Below are 17,648 nucleotides of genomic sequence, written 5' to 3' on the forward strand. Positions count from 1 at the left end.
AGCACTATCTCTAGATGTCTTCGGCTAAGGAGATACGGGACAGTGTAACTGAGACCTATTCACAGAAACTGAATGTAGCCAGAGCGTACAAATTGAAAAGTGATGTGAAGAACCTGAGACAGGGGGAGAAGAGTGTAGCAATCTACTACTCTATACTAAAATCCCTATGACAGGAAATTGATGTTATGGAGGCAGTGGTATGGGAGAGTAAAAAGGATGCTGAAATGTATAGAAAGCTGGTGGAGAGAAATATGGTGTTTGAGTTTATCACTGGACTCAACCCTGAGTTTGATATTATCAGACAGAATATTTTGGCCAGGGATGAGGTTACTCTTTTACAGGCATATGCTATGATAAGTAGTGAGGAGAGTAAGCGGCAGGTTCAGTTGCAGAGTCCACCTACAAAACATTTTGCACATGCGGGAATGAAACCAAAGGGCCCTACTGAGAAAAGAGAATAGGTGTGTGAATATTGCAAGAAACCACGGCATACAAAGGACAACTGCTGGAAGCTTTATCCTGGACTTCTCCCTGATAGGTTTAAGAACAATAATAACCCTAAGAAGGGCAGTCAGGTGGGAAAGCCCAAGTCTGCTAATGCTGCTATAGTACTTGAAGGGGGAAGTAAGGAGAGTGAAGAGAAATCAACCATTGAGCAGTTGGCTGCAGTGAAGTTGGACTTTGAGAAGTATGGGAGGCTCCTAAATCACCTAGAAGCTACAGTTTCTTCAGCTCACCCTTTCAACAGTACATCATCTTCATCAGCTTTTGCTCACTCAGGTATTTGTGCTTCTGCAAATCATGCTTCAGTTTCAAGTAATCATAAAATCCCTTGGATTATTGATTCCGGTGCATCAGACCATATGACCAGCCTATCTAACCTTTTTTGCTCATATCACCTTCTCTCTGGGAAAGAGAAAATATCCCTTGCCGATGGGTCCCTTGCTCCCATCTCTGGTAAAGGTGATATAAAGACCTCTGACACCTTGTTCTTATCTTCTGTTCTTCATGTCCCTAAGCTTAACACAAACCTCTTATCTGTTAGTAGCTTAACAAAGTCCATGAATTGCAGCATAACCTTCTTTCCCACTCATTGTGTTTTTTAGGACCTGTAGTCTTAGAGGATGATTGGGAGTGGCCATGAGGCGAACGAAATATACTTGTTGGACACACCGGATCAAGCTTTGGGACCACCTCATGGAGTTGCCTTAGAGTCAGTTGTGTTAGAGTCTGTTAACAAAATTTTATTATGTCATTTTCGGTTTGGTCACTTGTTTTTTTCTGCTTGTCATCTGTTCCTAGATATGTTTAAAGGAGTGTCTTTATCGAGTCTTCATTGTGAATCATGTGAGCTGGCAAAGCATTGTAGTTAAGGTTATTCATCAAAGTTCTTGTTCCTACACTCCACAACAAAATGGGGTGGCAGAAAGAAAGAACAGGCATGTGGTTGAGGTTGTCAGATCTCTCTTATTTGCATCCCATGTTCCTGTAAAGTTTTGGGGAGATGCTGTCCTTACTGCTACCTTTCTGATCAACCATATGCCCTCCCGGGTCCTTGGCTTTAAAATTCCTTTTAGTCTTCTCTTCCCGGATGTGGATCTCTTTTCTCTTCCTCTCCGTGTGTTTGGGTGTACTTGCTATGTGCATATTCATAGTCATCAAAGGCACAAGTTTGAACTTAAGGCTCATAAGTGTGTGTTTCTGGGATATGCTTCCACACAGAAGGGTTATTGCTGTTTTGATCCAGTTCGTGACACCCGCTTTGTATCTTGGGATGTCACATTTTCCGAGTTGACTCCCTTCTTTAGTATTCCTCCTGAGGGGAGAAATCTGATGAGCCCTTTGCTATGTCTCCAGTTGTTCCTCTTCCCATCCCTTGTGAGTCCGATCATGGGGTGTCCACCTCTTCCACTGGACCTACCTTTGATATCCCTGCTCCTCCTCCTGCTTCTGCTCCTGCTCTCCAAAGGTGGTACCAAAGGCAGAGATTCAGACATGTGCAGTTTGTTTCCACTCCTTCAGAAGAGCATCTTGCCACTCCCATCATTATTGAGGAAACAGGTCAGCCTTCTACTGACCCATCTCTGACTGTCCCAAACCTTGACCTTCCTATTGCTCTTCGCAAGGACAAGCGGAAGTGTACAACCCATTGTATCTCCAAACACTTATCTTACAACCTTCTCTCCCCCTCCTACTACTCCTTTCTTGCCTCTGTTTCTTCCCATGTGATACCCAGGTCTGTACTGGAAGCATTATCTCAAGCTGAATGGAGGGATGCTATGATGGTCGAACTTGATGCATTGCATAAGAACCATACCTGGGATATTGTGGACTTGCCGGAAGGGAAGGAACCAGTGGGTTGTAAATGGGTGCTTACCATTAAATATCACTCTGATGGCTCGGTTGAGAGGTTTAATGCTAGGTTGGTTGCTAAGGGTTACACCCAAATGTATGGCATTGACTATCTTGAGACCTTTGCTCCTGTAGCTAAGATGACTTCAGTCAGGGTTTTGCTTTTTCTAGCAGCTGCTTTTGACTGGCCCCTACACCAGTTTGATGTTAAAAATGCTTTCTTGAATGGAGACCTGCATGAAGAGGTCTATATGTCTCTACCTCCAGGAGTGTATGGGAAAGAAATGAAAGGCAAGGTGTGTAAACTACACAAATCTATTTATGGTCTCAAACAATCTCCTCGGGCTTGGTTTGAGAGATTTCGGGCTGCTCTTGTCTCCTTTGGCTACATTCAAACACAATCTGATCATACACTGTTCTTGAAGAGAAATGACTCTCTGGTGACCTTTTCGATTGTTTATGTTGATGATATTGTGGTCACGAGTAATGACATTGAAGAGGCCAGTAAACTAAAAGGATTTCTCAACTCTGAATTTGAAATCAAAGACTTGGGAGATCTTTGGTATTTCTTGGGTATGTTGCTCAATCTAAGGATGGTATCTTCATATCTCAACGCAAATATGTCCTTGATCTTCTTGCTGAAACTGGTAAACTTGGAGCCAAACCCATCTCCACTCCCATTGATCCTAAACATAAGCATTCTGCCACAAATGGTGAACCTTTGTCTGATAAGGGAGTGTTTCAGAGACTGCTTGGGAAGTTGTTATACCTTTGCATGACTCAGCCAGATATTTCCTATGCAGTAAGTGTTATTAGTCAGTTTATGCATTCTCACAAAGATACTCATCTAGCTACTGCAGAAAGGGTTCTGTGCTACTTGAAAGGTACTCCAGGGAAAGGTATTCTATTTGCTAAGCATGGTCACATGAAGCTGAAAGCCTTGATTGATGCAGATTGGGCAGGATGTATTGATGACACAATATTGTGTCTGGGAATATTGTGTTTTGTAGTTGCTAGATCCTCAGTTGAAACAGAATACAGGGCAATGGGTCATCGTGTGTCAGAATTACTATGGCTACGATCCCTTTTAGAGGAATTGGGGGTGGACTACGAGAAACCAATGATGCTCTATTGTGACAACCAAGCTGCTATCAACATTGCACATAATCCTGTTCAACATGACAGAACTAAGCACATTGAGGTTGATAGGCATTTCATAAGGGCAATCTCTTTAGGAGAAGTTTGTTTACCATTCATCACATTAGAAGAGCAACTGGCTGATATCTTGACCAAGGGAGTTCCAAAGGGGAAATTGACGCACTATATAAGCAAGCTGGACATGATTGACATCTATGCTCAGCTTGAGGGGGAGTGTAAAGAGACTGGGCCGAATGGGCCCTAACAGCCTCTCTTGTAATATCTTTTATTTTATGTTGATGGGCCACACTTAATGGGCCTGTTATTTATTCTTGTTTTATTTTCTTTATGTAACTGCCAAGCTGGCCGCCCACTTGAGGGAATTCTTGTCATCATTAAATTTTTAGATCTTAGTTGTTACGAGATTATAGGTTGTAATTATAGGCTGTAAATATGTAGTATTAGCCCAATTAGGAATAGCTTGATTATAGGAATTATTCTTGGAGTAGGTAGTTGATTTTCTTCCTTTTTAGTATTAGTTGTTTTTCTTCATTTTTTAGTATCTACAAGGCTGTATATATATGTACTATTTTCTCAGTTGAAAGATATATCAATTTCTTCCAATTCTTGTTCTATCACATGGTATCAGAGCTGGAGACACCAATTCTAGTCTGAAATTAATTTCTAGTTTTCTTCCCTTTGTTGCCCAAGTGAGCAGCTTTGAATTCTTTACGTTGCCCAAGTGAGTAGCAGCTGCGATCTCTAGGTTACCCATTCCGAGTGACATCTGCATCTCACCGCCCCTACCAGTGGAAGCGGAATCCCTAGATCGGCCTACCCACCAAGTCGCATCGTCGGAAACCCAACGAGTGAGCCACACGCGCTGCCACCAGTTTCTGCTCCTCCGTCACGCGCCGGAGCGTGGAGGCGCATGTGACAGACCCACCTTCACCGGTCTCTTTTCCGACGATCGCCTCAGCCTCGGTGTTACTCCTGTGGTGTTTGTATGCCCATCAGGAAAGTCTTTCTTCTCTACTCTTTTTATACAGTTGATATTTCGGTGCTGCTAGTAGTGATTTCTTGCTGTTTGGGTGTTGCATCTGCTGCCGAGTCTGTTTAAGTGTGTTTTATTGGCTTTGTTGGTTGTTAAAAGTTTATTTTCTTGTGTTTATGATGGCGGTTGAACAGAAGAACTTGGCTATGCCTAGTGTTATCCCCATTCTGTCTAAAATCACTGAACAAAAACTAAACGAAACTAATTATTTAGACTGGAGTAAGACTGTTCGTTTGTATTTACGGAGTATCTCTAAGGACAACCATCTAACTAAGGACCCTCCTACTGATGAGACTCGTACTGAATGGATAAGGGTTGACGCTCAATTGTTTTTGCAAATCCGTAATTCTATTGAGAATGAGTACGTCAGTCATGTCTCTCACTGTGAGTTTGTAAAAGAACTATTGGAATATTTGGCTTTTCTGTTCTCTGGTAAAGAAAATATTTCCCGTATTTTTTATGTTTGCAAGGCATTCTATCGGGCTGAACAATAGGATTAGTCTCTTCAGACCTATTTCATGAATTTCAAACGCACTTATGAGGAATTGAACGCTATTATGAGTTTTCTGGCTGGCCTTAATCCTCAATTTGATGGTGCTAAGTCACAGATTCTGTCTAATCCTGAGATTACCTCTTTAAAAGAGGTCTTTACTAGGGTCCTTCGTACAGATAATAGTTTCCATACCTCACCTGTACAACAACCTAGTGCACTTGTCAGTCAGAATAGTGGATCAATTGGTCGGTCTCGTTCTTAGAATAGTAGCAGAGGTGGCAGTAATAGTGGTCGGAATGTTGGAACTCAGGACACAGGGGGAGTAGTTTGCTACTATTGTCATGAACCAGGTCACACTAAAAGGACTTGCTAGAAATTGCTAAAGAAAAACCAGAAGTCTTCTGGGTCTCAGTCAGCTCATGTTGTAACTACGAGTGATGCTCCTCATCCATCGTTAGATCAGACCATTACAATTTCTGCAGATGAGTGCGAAATTTACCTAGTATCAAGAGGCATTAAAGAACTCCTCTCAGTCCATCACTGCCCTTGCTGAGTCAGGTAAAACCAATACATGTCTTCTTTCTTCTTCCTCTTAGTGGGTCATTGATTCTGGTGCAACAGATCATATGACAGGTAATCCTAGTCTCTTTTCCACTTTCCAATCACACACTTTTCCTTCTTCAGTCACCTTAGCAGATGGTTCTATTTCTTCTGTCCTTGGTTCTGGCACTTTCCATCCCACACCAACACTTTCTTTGTCATTCGTATTAAATTTACCAAAATTTTCTTTTAATTTGGTATTTGTTAGCAAACTCACTCGTACTCTTAACTGTTGTATCTCATTCTTTCCTGATCATTGTCTGCTTCAGGATCTTATGACGAAGAGGATTATTGGTAAAGGATGAGAATCAGGAGGTCTGTACAGTTTGGATACCCAGGAACCCCGGACCATTGTCTGTTCTAGTACTTTATCTCCTTTTGAAGCTCATTGTCGATTGGGGCATCCATCTTTACCTTTGTTAAAGAAGTTATGTCCTCAGTTTCATGATGTATCTTCTTTAGATTGTGAGTCTTGTCAGTTTGCAAAACATCATTGTCTATCGTCTGTTTCTCGAGTTAATAAAAGGGCTAGTCATGCTTTTGAGTTAGTACATTCAGATGTTTGGGGACCTTGTCCCATTATGTCTAAGACTGGATTTCGATATTTTGTTACCTTTGTGGATGATTTTTCTCGTATGACTTGGTTTTATTTAATGAAATCTCGTTCTAAGTTGCTTTCACATTTTAAAACTTTTTGTGCTGAAATAAAAACCCAGTTTGATGTGTCTGTACAAACATTGCGAAGTGATAATGCCAAAGAATATTTCTCCGATTCCTTTCAGACCTACATGGCTCAGAATGGAATTCTCCACCAATCATCTTGTGTTGATACTCCATCTCAAAATGGAGTGGCTGAGAGAAAAAATAGACATCTTCTTGAAACTGCCAGGGCTCTTTTATTTCAAACACATGTTCCTAAACAGTTTTGGGCTGATGCTGTTTGTACAGCGTGTTTTTTGATTAATCGCATGTCCTCCACTGTTCTAAATGATCAGATTCCTTATAAGATTTTGTTTCCTAATAAATCTGTGTTTCCTGTTGAACCTCGTATCTTTGGATGTTCTTGTTTTGTTCGTGATGTTCGTTCGCAGGTTTCCAAATTGGACCCCAAGTCATTAAAATGTGTCTTCCTGGGATACTCTCGTGTCCAAAAAGGGTATAGGTGTTTTTCTCCTCTCTTGAACAGGTATCTTGTGTCAGCTGATGTTACATTCCATGAACATCTTCCTTTCTTTACCGCTCCATCTACACCTGTGTGTCCACAAGAGGATGATGATCTACTAGTGTATCATGTCACCAGTCCAGACTCTAGTGTTATTCCAATACCACCACCACCACCTTCTCAACCAAAACCACCTATTACTCAAGTCTATTCTCGACGACCTAATCCTCCTGTGACAAGTCCGACACTGGTCACTTCTTCATCATCGGATCCAATGCCTAGTGACATTGATCTACCTATTGCTCTTCGGAAAGGTAAACGTCAGTGTACTTATCCAATTTCCTCTTATGTTACCTATGATCGTTTGTCCTCTGCTTCTTGTTTGTTTGTTGCCTCTCTTGATTCTATAGGGATTCCCAAATCTGTTCACCAGGCCTTATCCCATCCTGGGTGGCGTCATGCCATGCTTGAGGAAATGAATGCCTTGACTGAGAATGGTACTTGGGATCTGGTCGATTTACTTGTTGGTAAGAAAGCGGTTGGATGCAAGTGGGTCTTTGCAGTCAAATTTAATTCTGATGGATCAGTGGCTCGCCTGGTGGCCAAAGGCTATGCACAGACATATAGAGTGGACTATTCTGATACTTTCTCCCCTGTGGCAAAATTGACTTCAGTTCGATTATTTATTTCTTTGGCAGCTACATATGATTGGCCACTTTACCAGCTTGATATTAAAAATGCTTTCCTGCATGGGGATCTTCAGGAGGTGGTTTATTTGGAGCAACCACCTGGGTTTGTTGCTCAGGGGGAGTCTGTGAAAGTTTGTCGTCTTTGAAAATCGCTGTATGGACTAAAACAGAGTCCTCGAGCTTGGTTTGGAAAATTCAGTCAGGCAGCAGAGAGGTTTGGGATGAGGAAGAGCAAATCTGACCATACTGTTTTCTATAAGTAGTCCCCATTTGGCATCATTCTACTTGTTGTATATGTAGATGATATTGTTATCACTGGGAGTGACATGCAGGGAATCTCATCCTTGAAATCCTTCTTGCAGAGCCAGTTCAATAGTAAAGATTTGGGGCACCTAAAGTACTTTTTGGGGATTGAGGTAGCAAGGAGTAAAAGAGGCATTTTCCTGTCTCAGAGGAAGTATGTTCTGGATCTGTTAACAGAAACTGGGAAACTGGGAGTCAAACCATGCAGTACTCCAATGCTTCCTAACCAGCAATTCACAAAGGATGGAGATGCTTTTGATGATCCTAAACGATATAGAAGATTAGTTGGAAAGTTGAACTATCTCACAGTGACTCATCCTGACATTGCTTACTCAGTTAGTATTGTAAGTCAATTTATGTCCTCTCCTACAGTGCATCATTGGGCAGCCTTAGAACAAATCCTGTGTTACTTGAAAGGAGCTCCTGGACGGGGGATACTGTATCAGAATCATGATCACAGTAATATTGAGTGTTTTTCTTATGCGGATTGGGCAAGTTCCAAGATTGATCGAAGGTCCACTACTGGCTATTGTGTTTTTGTTGGTGGTAATCTGGTTTCGTGGAAGAGTAAGAAGCAAAATGTGGTGTTGCGATCTAGTGCAGAATCTGAGTATAGAGCAATGGCACAAGCTTCGTGTGAGGTTATGTGGGTTTCTCAACTCTTAACTGATGTCGGTCTTAAAGTCTCAGTTCCAGCGAAGCTATGGTGCGATAATCAAGCTGCGATTCATATTGCTTCGAATCTAGTTTTTCATGAACGAACTAAACATATTGAGATGGATTGTTATTTCGTTCGTGAGAAAATTCAACAAAACTTGATCTCTACAACATATGTGAAGACTGGAGAGCAGTTAGGAGATATCTTTACAAAATCTCTTAATGGAGCTCGGGTTTCTTATATTTGTAACAAGCTGGGCATGATTGACATCTATGCTCCATCTTGAGGGGGAGTGTTACGAGATTATAGGTTGTAATTATAGGCTGTAAATATGTAGTATTAGCCCAATTAGGAATAGCTTGATTATAGGAATTATTCTTGAAGTAGGTAGTTGATTTTCTTCTTTTTTAGTATTAGTTGTTTTTTTTCCTTTTTTAGTATCTACAAGGCTGAATATATATGTACTATTTTCTCAGTTGAAAGATATATCAATTTCTTCCAATTCTTGTTCTATCACATTAATAAAATAGGGTTAGAGGAGAATGGAGAATTATTCGACTCCTTCTTCTCTTACCTCTTCTCTTCGACATCTTCCTCTCTTGTACAGTTATTCAGAACTGTTTTATTCTGCTAATCACTAAGTTTAATCTTGATATTAGAGGACTGATTTACATCTAAATTGATATGAAGTCATAAGCATCATTTTGTCCACAAGTAATAGATGTCTTGCCATCGTCATGGACTTGGTAAAAATGTCAACAATTTGCATATTTGAGGCCACATGAGGAAGAGAAATAGACCCAGCAAGAAACATGTTTTGGATAAAGTGACAATCCACCTCTATATGTTTAGTCCTCTCATGAGAAATGGGATTCAAGGCAATCTTGATAGCATTGGTGTTGTCAGCATAAAGAGGAATTAGAGTAGGAAGATGAACACCGAGATCATCAAAGAGGGGTTGCCAAACAATTTCACTATAGACAGATGACATAACTCTATACTCTGCTTTTGTAGAGGACTTAGAGACTGTTGTTTCTTGCATTTCTAAGAAATAAGGGAACTACCGATGAAGACGCACCACCTTGTAGTAGAGTGTCTGGTGTCAGGATGACCTGCCCAATTAACATTAGCATAGGCCTGCAATTGAATAGGAGAGGAGGAAAAGAACAGGCCTGGATAACGTGCCATGAATATATGGAATAATTTGATAAACAACAATTAAATGGGACTGACAAAGGACATAAACAAATTGACTCACAACTTGAACCACATGGGAGATGTCAGGACGAGTCATAGTAAGATAAATGAGAGAACCCACAAGTTGTTGATAGAGTGTGGCATTAGGAAGTAATGAACCCTTTGGTTTAGATAACTTGACATTCAATTCCAAGGAAGTATCAACTTGCATATCATCGGTAAGATCAACCAACTTAATAAGATCAGATTCATACTTTTGTTGACAGATGAAATATCCTTGATCACTTTGTTGTACCTCAAGTCCTAGGAAGTAGGTGATAGCACCCAAATCCTTCATATGGACTAAACTATGAAGTAGGGATTTAAGTTCTCTAATTCCTTCATCATCATCCCCTGTCAACAACATATCATCAACATATAGAAGGATGATTGTGATGCCTTGAGATTTTCTACGAACAAATAGTGAATAGTTAGAAGAAATTTGGCTATAGCTAGCAACAACAATAACATCACGGATATTTCAACCATAGAGAGACTTTTTAAATCTACAAACAAGAGAGAGATCGCTACTGTACCCTTGAGGAGGTTTCATATGTAATCTTAGGAGTTGTACTCGAAGTAGCAAAGAAGAGAAGAGAACCTCTGAAATGCTGTGAATGTCGAATTTTACTAGCCAGTCGACCATGCTATTATTTATATTTTGAATGTAGTACAAGGTACAAGAAATTACTGGGATGCCCCTGATTAGTGATGGGACACCCAGATGACTTAAATCATTAAACAGGATTAGATCCATTAACACAGGCCAAGTTACAAGATAAGTTAAACATAAGTATGGGCTAATAAGAACTCTTATCAGCCGAACATCACTCTAACATTCTAACACTCCCCCTCAAGCTAAGCATGGATATCAATCATGTTTAGCTTGCCAAGTATGTCCCTGAACTTTGTTGTTGCCAGCCCTTTAGTTAATACATAATTCGGGAAACAACATTGCTAAAGAAAAAAAAGACAAATGACCTAGCCTAGCATGCCACAGGTGCAGCCTAGCTATTGACTCCACACTTTCCGGACTAGTAGTAGCAGAAGCTTGTAGGGCTGAGCTGATATCTGCATCAAAATAGTAGAGGCCCCCATACTCATGACCACTCCCAATCGTTCTCCTCGTCAATCTGTCCTGGAAGACACAATGAGAAGGAAAAAAAGTTATACTGCAGTTCAAATTTTTTGTAAGCTTTGAAACAGACAACATATTTGAGGTAAGACTAGGAACATATAGGACTGATTTAAGAGAGAGATCCTTGCTTAGGTCAACCACCCCCTTTCCAGAGATGGTGAAGAGAGACCCATCAGCTACTCTCATCTTATCATGGCCAGACAACAAATGATATGAAGAGAATAAGGAGGACATATGTGTCATATGGTCAGTGGCTCCGGAATCAATCATCCAAGAGGTAGAATTAATGGAACTAGTTGCACTAAAAGCAGAGGTTGTACCTGATTTGGCAAGAGAGGTGGAAGCTAAAGAATTGTTCTTCAGACGGGCTAATGCCCGGCTGAGAACCTCTACCTCACTAGCTGTGAAGCCCAAAGTACTTGGTCCAGAGGAGTCGGCAGCCTGCCTTGTGTTGGAAGAGGACACTGTCTGAGTACTCTGTGAGTTGTCACTACTGTTGTTGGTGGCAAGATTCCCACTTGCTGTGTGGCCCTTATGTTGCCTTTTGTCCTTTCTCAGAGCAGCTGGCTTCAGATGAGGGTACAAGACCCAACATTTCTCCTTTGTGTGTTTCTCACCACCTCAATGGGTACACTTGAGGGACTTCTTGTCTGAAAATCTATTTCCCTTAGTGGAGACTAGGGCTGAATGTTCTCCAGATAGTTCTGTTGACTGTGTCTGGGAGTCAACTTGCATCTCCTTTCTCCTTACTTCTTCATTCCTCACCAGGTAGTAGACATGGTGAAGCTCAGGTAATTCATCTCTCCCTAGAATCTGTGACCTTATACCTTCATATACTGGGTCTAGGCTTGTCAGAAACTTGAAGGCTCTGCTCTCCTCAATCTGCTTGTCATGCCTCTCCTTATCCCTGGCATTTTCCAATCCAAAATCAAGTGATGGTCAAGCTCTTCCCAGAGGCCTTCCAGTGTTGCAAAGTATGTTGCCACGGACATGTCTCCTTGCCTTAGGGCTGCAATGTCTTGGTTCAGCATGTAGATTCTAGCATTGTTCTTTTTCTGGCCGTATGTCTTGGATACTTTCTCCCAAATCTTAGCGGCTGTAAGGAAATGATGAACAGTTTTGGCCACCCGAGGAGTCATGGAGGCCAGCAACCAAGACATGATTGTGGCATTTTCCTTGTGCCACACGGTGTGTTCAGGATTGCCAATTTCTGGTTCTTTCTTGTCTCCATCCAAATAGCCTGTGAGATCACGAGAGGTAATGAACAACCTTGCTGAGACGGACCACTCTCTGAAGTTATACTCATCCAGTAGCACACTTGTAATCTGCAAGCTGTGCAGATTAGGGTTTTCAAGGTTTGAGGACCTTGCGACAGGTCTGTTATCTCTAGAGGAAACTTCACCGTATAGTGAGGACATCCTGACTTCAGTCCTAGAGTTGTTCACAGTGCTGTAGGCGGTTCTGTTTAGGGCTGGCCGAAGTGTTCACAGTGTTCACAGTGCTGGTAGAAGTGTTCACAGTGCTGGTAGCACGCTAGATAGACTTCACTTGGGCTGAACCAGTTCGGGTACAGTAGCAAGTGAAAAGTTCGAGGCTGCAACTGTGCAGTGTAAGTCTTTACCACTGTGCTGTGCAGGGCTGAAGTAGGGCTGGTAACCGACCTGAAAATAGGGCTCTTTACCACTGTTCTGTGCGAGTCTTGCTGGAGCACCGAAGCTGCAACTGTAGAAGAAGCTAAGTCTTTACCACTGTTCTGTGCAAGTCTTGCTGGAGCACCGAAGCTGCAACTGTAGAGGAAGCTCTCCCCCTTTCGGCTAGTGCTAGGACTGCTGAAATCAGTCCTCAACTGGGTCTTACTTCCCTTGAGTCCTACAACCAAGAGAAACCGTAGGTTCGAACTTGCTTTACTCTCTTACACCCCTAGGTATTTACTGCAGCAACCCAGAGAAGGAAGAGAGAAGATGAAAAGACAGCAAGAGAAGAGAGAGTGCGCCGGCTGAAACCAGGAAGAAGCTAATGCTCTGATACCATGTAATCTTATTAGCTGTACTCGAAGTAGCAAAGAAGAGAAGAGAACCTCTGAAATGTTGTGAATGTCGAACTGTACTAGCCAATCGACCATGCTATTATTTATATTTTGAATGTAGTACAAGGTACAAGAAATTACTGGGATGCCCCTGATTAGTGATGGGACACCCAGATTACTTAAATCATTAAACAGGATTAGGCCCATAAACACAGGCCCAGTTACAAGATAAGTTAAACATAAGTATGGGCTAATAAGAACTCTTATCAGCCGAACATCACTCTAACATTCTAACATCATATACATTGTCTCCTTGAGTTGGCCATAAAGAAAGGCATTCCTCACGTCTAGGTGATGGATAGAGTGTACAACTGATAGAGTCAGAAGAACATGAACTATAGTAATCTTAGCAACTGGGGCAAATGCCTCTTTATAATCAATACCATATTCTTGCATGTACCCCTAGGTAACAAGGCAAGCCTTATATTGGTCTAAGGAACCATTAAATTTCAATTTTATGGTGTAGACCCATTGACTCCCCATAGCAGAAACATTTGAGGGTTCAGGTACAAGATCCCAAGTGCCATTCTCATGTAATGCATTGACCTCTCATCCATAGCTGCTTTCCAATGAGGGTTGCTACCGGCTTGTTGGTAGGCACGAGGAATATTTGTAGAGTATAAGATTGTAGAAAATGAACTATGGTTTGAAGGAAAACCATAGTGGTCAGGAGGTTTAGAAATGTGAGTAGAATGACAAAGAGGAATAGAATCAAGAGTGGTATTTGAAAATTAAAACAAGAGAAGTATCACTTACAAGTACAATAGTGGAATGATCTGAACCGACAGAAAGGGGGGTCACAGGAGTAGGGTCTAGTGCACGCAACTAGTTGTGGGAGAAGATAAGAAGATCCTTCATAGCCATCGAAGAGGAAGTGTCCTATGAATCAAATTCATACAAGATAGAAACCAAAGGAACAGGTAATTTAGAACACTAACAAAGAAAGTAATATGTTCAAGAAAAACAACATTATGAGAGATACAAATATTTTAGACAAATGGATCATAGCATAAAAATTCCTTATGGTCAGGACTATAACCCACAAAGGCACACATAGCAGATTGAGCAGATAATTTGGAGTGCTCATGAGAAGGGAGATGCACAAAACATAGACAACCAAACACATGAAGAGAAGAAAAGTTTGGTGGATGACAAAACAACTTCTGTAAAGGAGAGACATTAGAAAGAATATAAGGAATGTAGTTGATTAAGAACACAATTGTACTAGTTGCCTCCACCCAAAAGGAAGAGGGAGCATGCGATTCCTGTAATAAGGTCCTCACAACACTAAGGGCATGTCCATTCTTATGCTCGGCCGCTCCATTTTACTGGGAAGTATTTGGACAGCTTTGTTGAACTTGTATTCCATTAGGTTTCAAATAAGATAGGAAGCCTCCATTAGTGTACTCTCCCCCTGAATCTGAGTGGAGGATATGTACACGAGATTGAAACTGAACTCATACCATGGTGTGAAATAATCAAAATGTTGGGAAGACTTCACATTTGTGCCAAAAAAAATAAATCCAGGGTACCTAGTACAATCATCAATAAATAGTACAAAATACTTGTATCCCAACCAAGAAGTAATAGTAGAGGTCTAAACATCAGTATGTATAATTTCAAATGGAGAAGTAGCATGCTTAGACTTATGAGAAAAAGGCAAAGTATGGCCCTTACTCAAACAACAGGAAACACATGAAGTATCAAATGTTTGTAAAGAAGGAATTTATGCCATAAGCTCCAAACACTTTTTCTTTGACCGAAAAAGGAATTAGATGAGGAGATGAAATAAGCAGATGACTTGGCTGTGAGAGGCTTCTTGAACTCCAATGCAAACATTTGCCCAGCCTACGCCCCTTCCCGAAACTTCCTAGAAGAAAAGTAATAACATGACCTTCATCAACAAGTTGTCCAACTGAAATAAAGTTTGTAGTGAGATCTGGGACAAGGAAGGTCTTGGTAAGGGAGAGGGAAGAAAAGGGAGAAAGCCCAAGGGACAATTCATTACTAGAAATGATGCCCAATTTTTCACACCAATATGTTTGTGATGGGTTTTAGAGGTGTTGTTTGAGAGTTCAGAATAGACTCTAGTGATATGAAGAAGAACAATACCTAGAAAACTCACTAGATAAGCTAATAGCAGAGAAATCATAAGAGATAGCGAAAGATACCAGTTTCCGAATTTCCTCTTTATCCATAGAAGCAGATGATTCACCTTTAGCAGAAGAATCAGACTTAGTAGGGGTGATATCAGAAGTCTGGCTCTTAGTCACTTGGTAAGCATGATGTTGATTCTTTTTTTTTGAACACCTTTAGCTAGTCAAATAATATGACCATGTTGCTTACGATAAGTGCACACATTTTCGTTTTTACAAATAATATGACCATTTCGGAATAATATGACCATGTTGTTTACGATAAGTGCACACATTTCCGTTTTTACAATGTGAAACAATATGGCCAAACCCTTTACACTCATAGCATTGAACCTCGGAGGCATCCTTATTGGCTGCTTTCTTATTTCCATGGGCAATGAAAGCAGTATCAGCCCCAATATCAGCTCGCTTTCCATCAAGTCCTGCAAGTCAAGTGTCTAGTCTCCTCCCTAAGGAGTTCACCCATCACCGAGTATAGGTCTAGAAGAGTCCTTCTCCTCAAGATACTAGACCTAATTATTTCATACTCAAGTCTGAGTTTCATCAGAAACTGATTTACCTTTCACTTCTCAAAGTGTTTTTGAAGATATTTGACACATTCAGCAGAATCGGAGGGGTCAATATGGACTAACTCCTATTCAACTTGTAAGTCCTGAAATCCAGAATGGTACTCTTGTTTTTTTCTATCCCCCTGGCAATAAACAAAAACCTTAGATTCAATTTGATATTGCCTTGAAATGTTTGATTGATAGTAAATCTTCTCCAAATATGCATAGATATAATACACAGTCCTCATTCTTCTCATAAGAACAACAATATGGGTCTCTATAGAACTCAAAATCCAAGAAACCAACTTTCCATTGTCAAGTTTCCATTGCTGAAATGCTTTCACATCTGTTTCTTCTGGTTTTGGTGACTTTACCATTCAAATAGCCCTCTAAACCTTTTCCCTCAACAAAAAAAAAAAGAAAAATCAAAATGGAACATCCACATGCTGTAGTTAGTTTTATTAAATTTCACTGGAATGACATCTATTTTTTCAGCCATTTTATCAAACAGTTCTCAGATAAAAACTATACCAGTATTGAAGCCGAGCCCACAATTGGACAAATAATGACTGATCTTCAAGCAAAAGGGATCTAAAATCTTCCAACGCACTAAGGAGAAGAGTCCCACAACATAAGAAGAAGGATTTCTTAGGAACCAAGTCCAACTAGCAAAGTATCCAAAGTTAATAGTCCAAGAAAGAGGGATTGCAGTCCTACCAATTCAAAGAAGGGATCAAAACCTTACTAAAACAGACTGGGATCTTTAACCAAACCAAATAGTATTAAGAGTAGGTAAGGGCGACACCAACTCAAGAGTTTCAAGATGAACCAAGAAGCCAGTCAAGAGAAATCGAAGAAACCGTACCTGGTTGGCATCCTTTTCCAGGAGAAATACCAGAAGAAGAACTCAAAACCCTTTCCAAACTGATTCGCACCAGACCAGGCAAGGAGTTATCAGTACAGCTCCTCTAGGCGACACCAAATCCAAAGCTTTATGCAGGCTTGATGCTTCAAACAAGAGAACCAAAGGAAACCCTAAAGCTGTTGGCGTAGAAGTCCAGAACAGAACAGAGTATGATGTTGACTATGTGGGAACTCGAGAGTAACCTTCATTCTTGGGTAGAAATCAGATACTGAGAGCTGGTACAGAGAACTTGTTCTGATTACCATGTCAATAAGATGAACAGTAGAGAGTCTAACACCAGGTTCTAGGGGCATCAAAGAATGAATTCGACCTTCACCCAAAAAGAGCCTTTATTATATTTTGAATATTTACAAGTAAGCCTGTATGCGCTTAAAGAATTTACAAGAAAGCCCTTATGGATCAAAAGGATTACAAGATACAATACAGCAGGTGCTATAATATTAGAATACATGAATACTCTCCACAATGGACACTGCAGAACAATGCTATACAATCTTAAATCCACACATTAAATGAAGTGTTAACATGTACTAAAGAAACTTTTCTACAAATGCTTCTATTGCTGATAAAAAAGAACTTTACTACTAATGCTTCTGTTGCTGATAAAAAAAGAACTTTACTACTAATGCTAATAAGTGTAATTAATCTTTTTGCAGGAAGTTGGATAAAAATTACTTAACAGGTCTCCTGCCAGCATTTCTTGCCAGATTAACTAAATTGAAAATATTGTAAGTAAAACTTCTTCCTGAAGACTTGTTATTTATCAGTATTCAAGAGTTGCACATAAAACTCAATTCAAGAGTTGCATAACCTTGTTATTTACTAGTATTCCTCCTTTGAAAGTTTACTCTTATTAATTTTTAAATATGTAAAGGAAAAATCAAAATTTAATCCAATTAACCAGAATTATGAGAGATGTTGATGCACCACAATCATGTTTGGTAAAGATTTTTTAAATACTACATGTAAGTGGTAAAGAATTTGGGAGCACCCACGTTGAGACATGTGACTGAATTGAACACTTTTTCTGAGAAAACAAAATGGTAATATAAAAAATGGCCATAATATATATTTTGTTAGGGCAGACTTTAAGATTAAGGTAACAAGTCCA

At 40.4% G+C, this 17,648-nt stretch overlaps 1 protein-coding gene across 3 annotated transcripts in view; it reads left to right on the forward strand.

Annotated features, from left to right (window-relative positions):
- The window catches only part of LOC148866994 (putative LRR receptor-like serine/threonine-protein kinase At1g56140), a 151,422-nt gene that overhangs the window by 6,271 nt on the left and 127,503 nt on the right, over positions 1 to 17,648 (forward strand). For all 3 annotated transcript variants that reach the window (XR_016110621.1, XM_088980597.1, XM_088980598.1), the window contains exon 4: positions 17,194 to 17,265. Coding sequence is in view for 2 of the 3 variants with exons in the window: in XM_088980597.1 (XP_088836723.1) it covers positions 17,194 to 17,265 (72 nt within the window). In the remaining variant the exon portion in view is untranslated. The remainder of the gene's footprint in view (positions 1 to 17,193; positions 17,266 to 17,648) is intronic.

This window comes from Nelumbo lutea, chromosome 3, assembly GCF_056320005.1.
Source record: "Nelumbo lutea isolate HS-2025 chromosome 3, American lotus-T2T, whole genome shotgun sequence".
In the NCBI taxonomy this organism is placed as follows: domain Eukaryota; kingdom Viridiplantae; phylum Streptophyta; class Magnoliopsida; order Proteales; family Nelumbonaceae; genus Nelumbo; species Nelumbo lutea.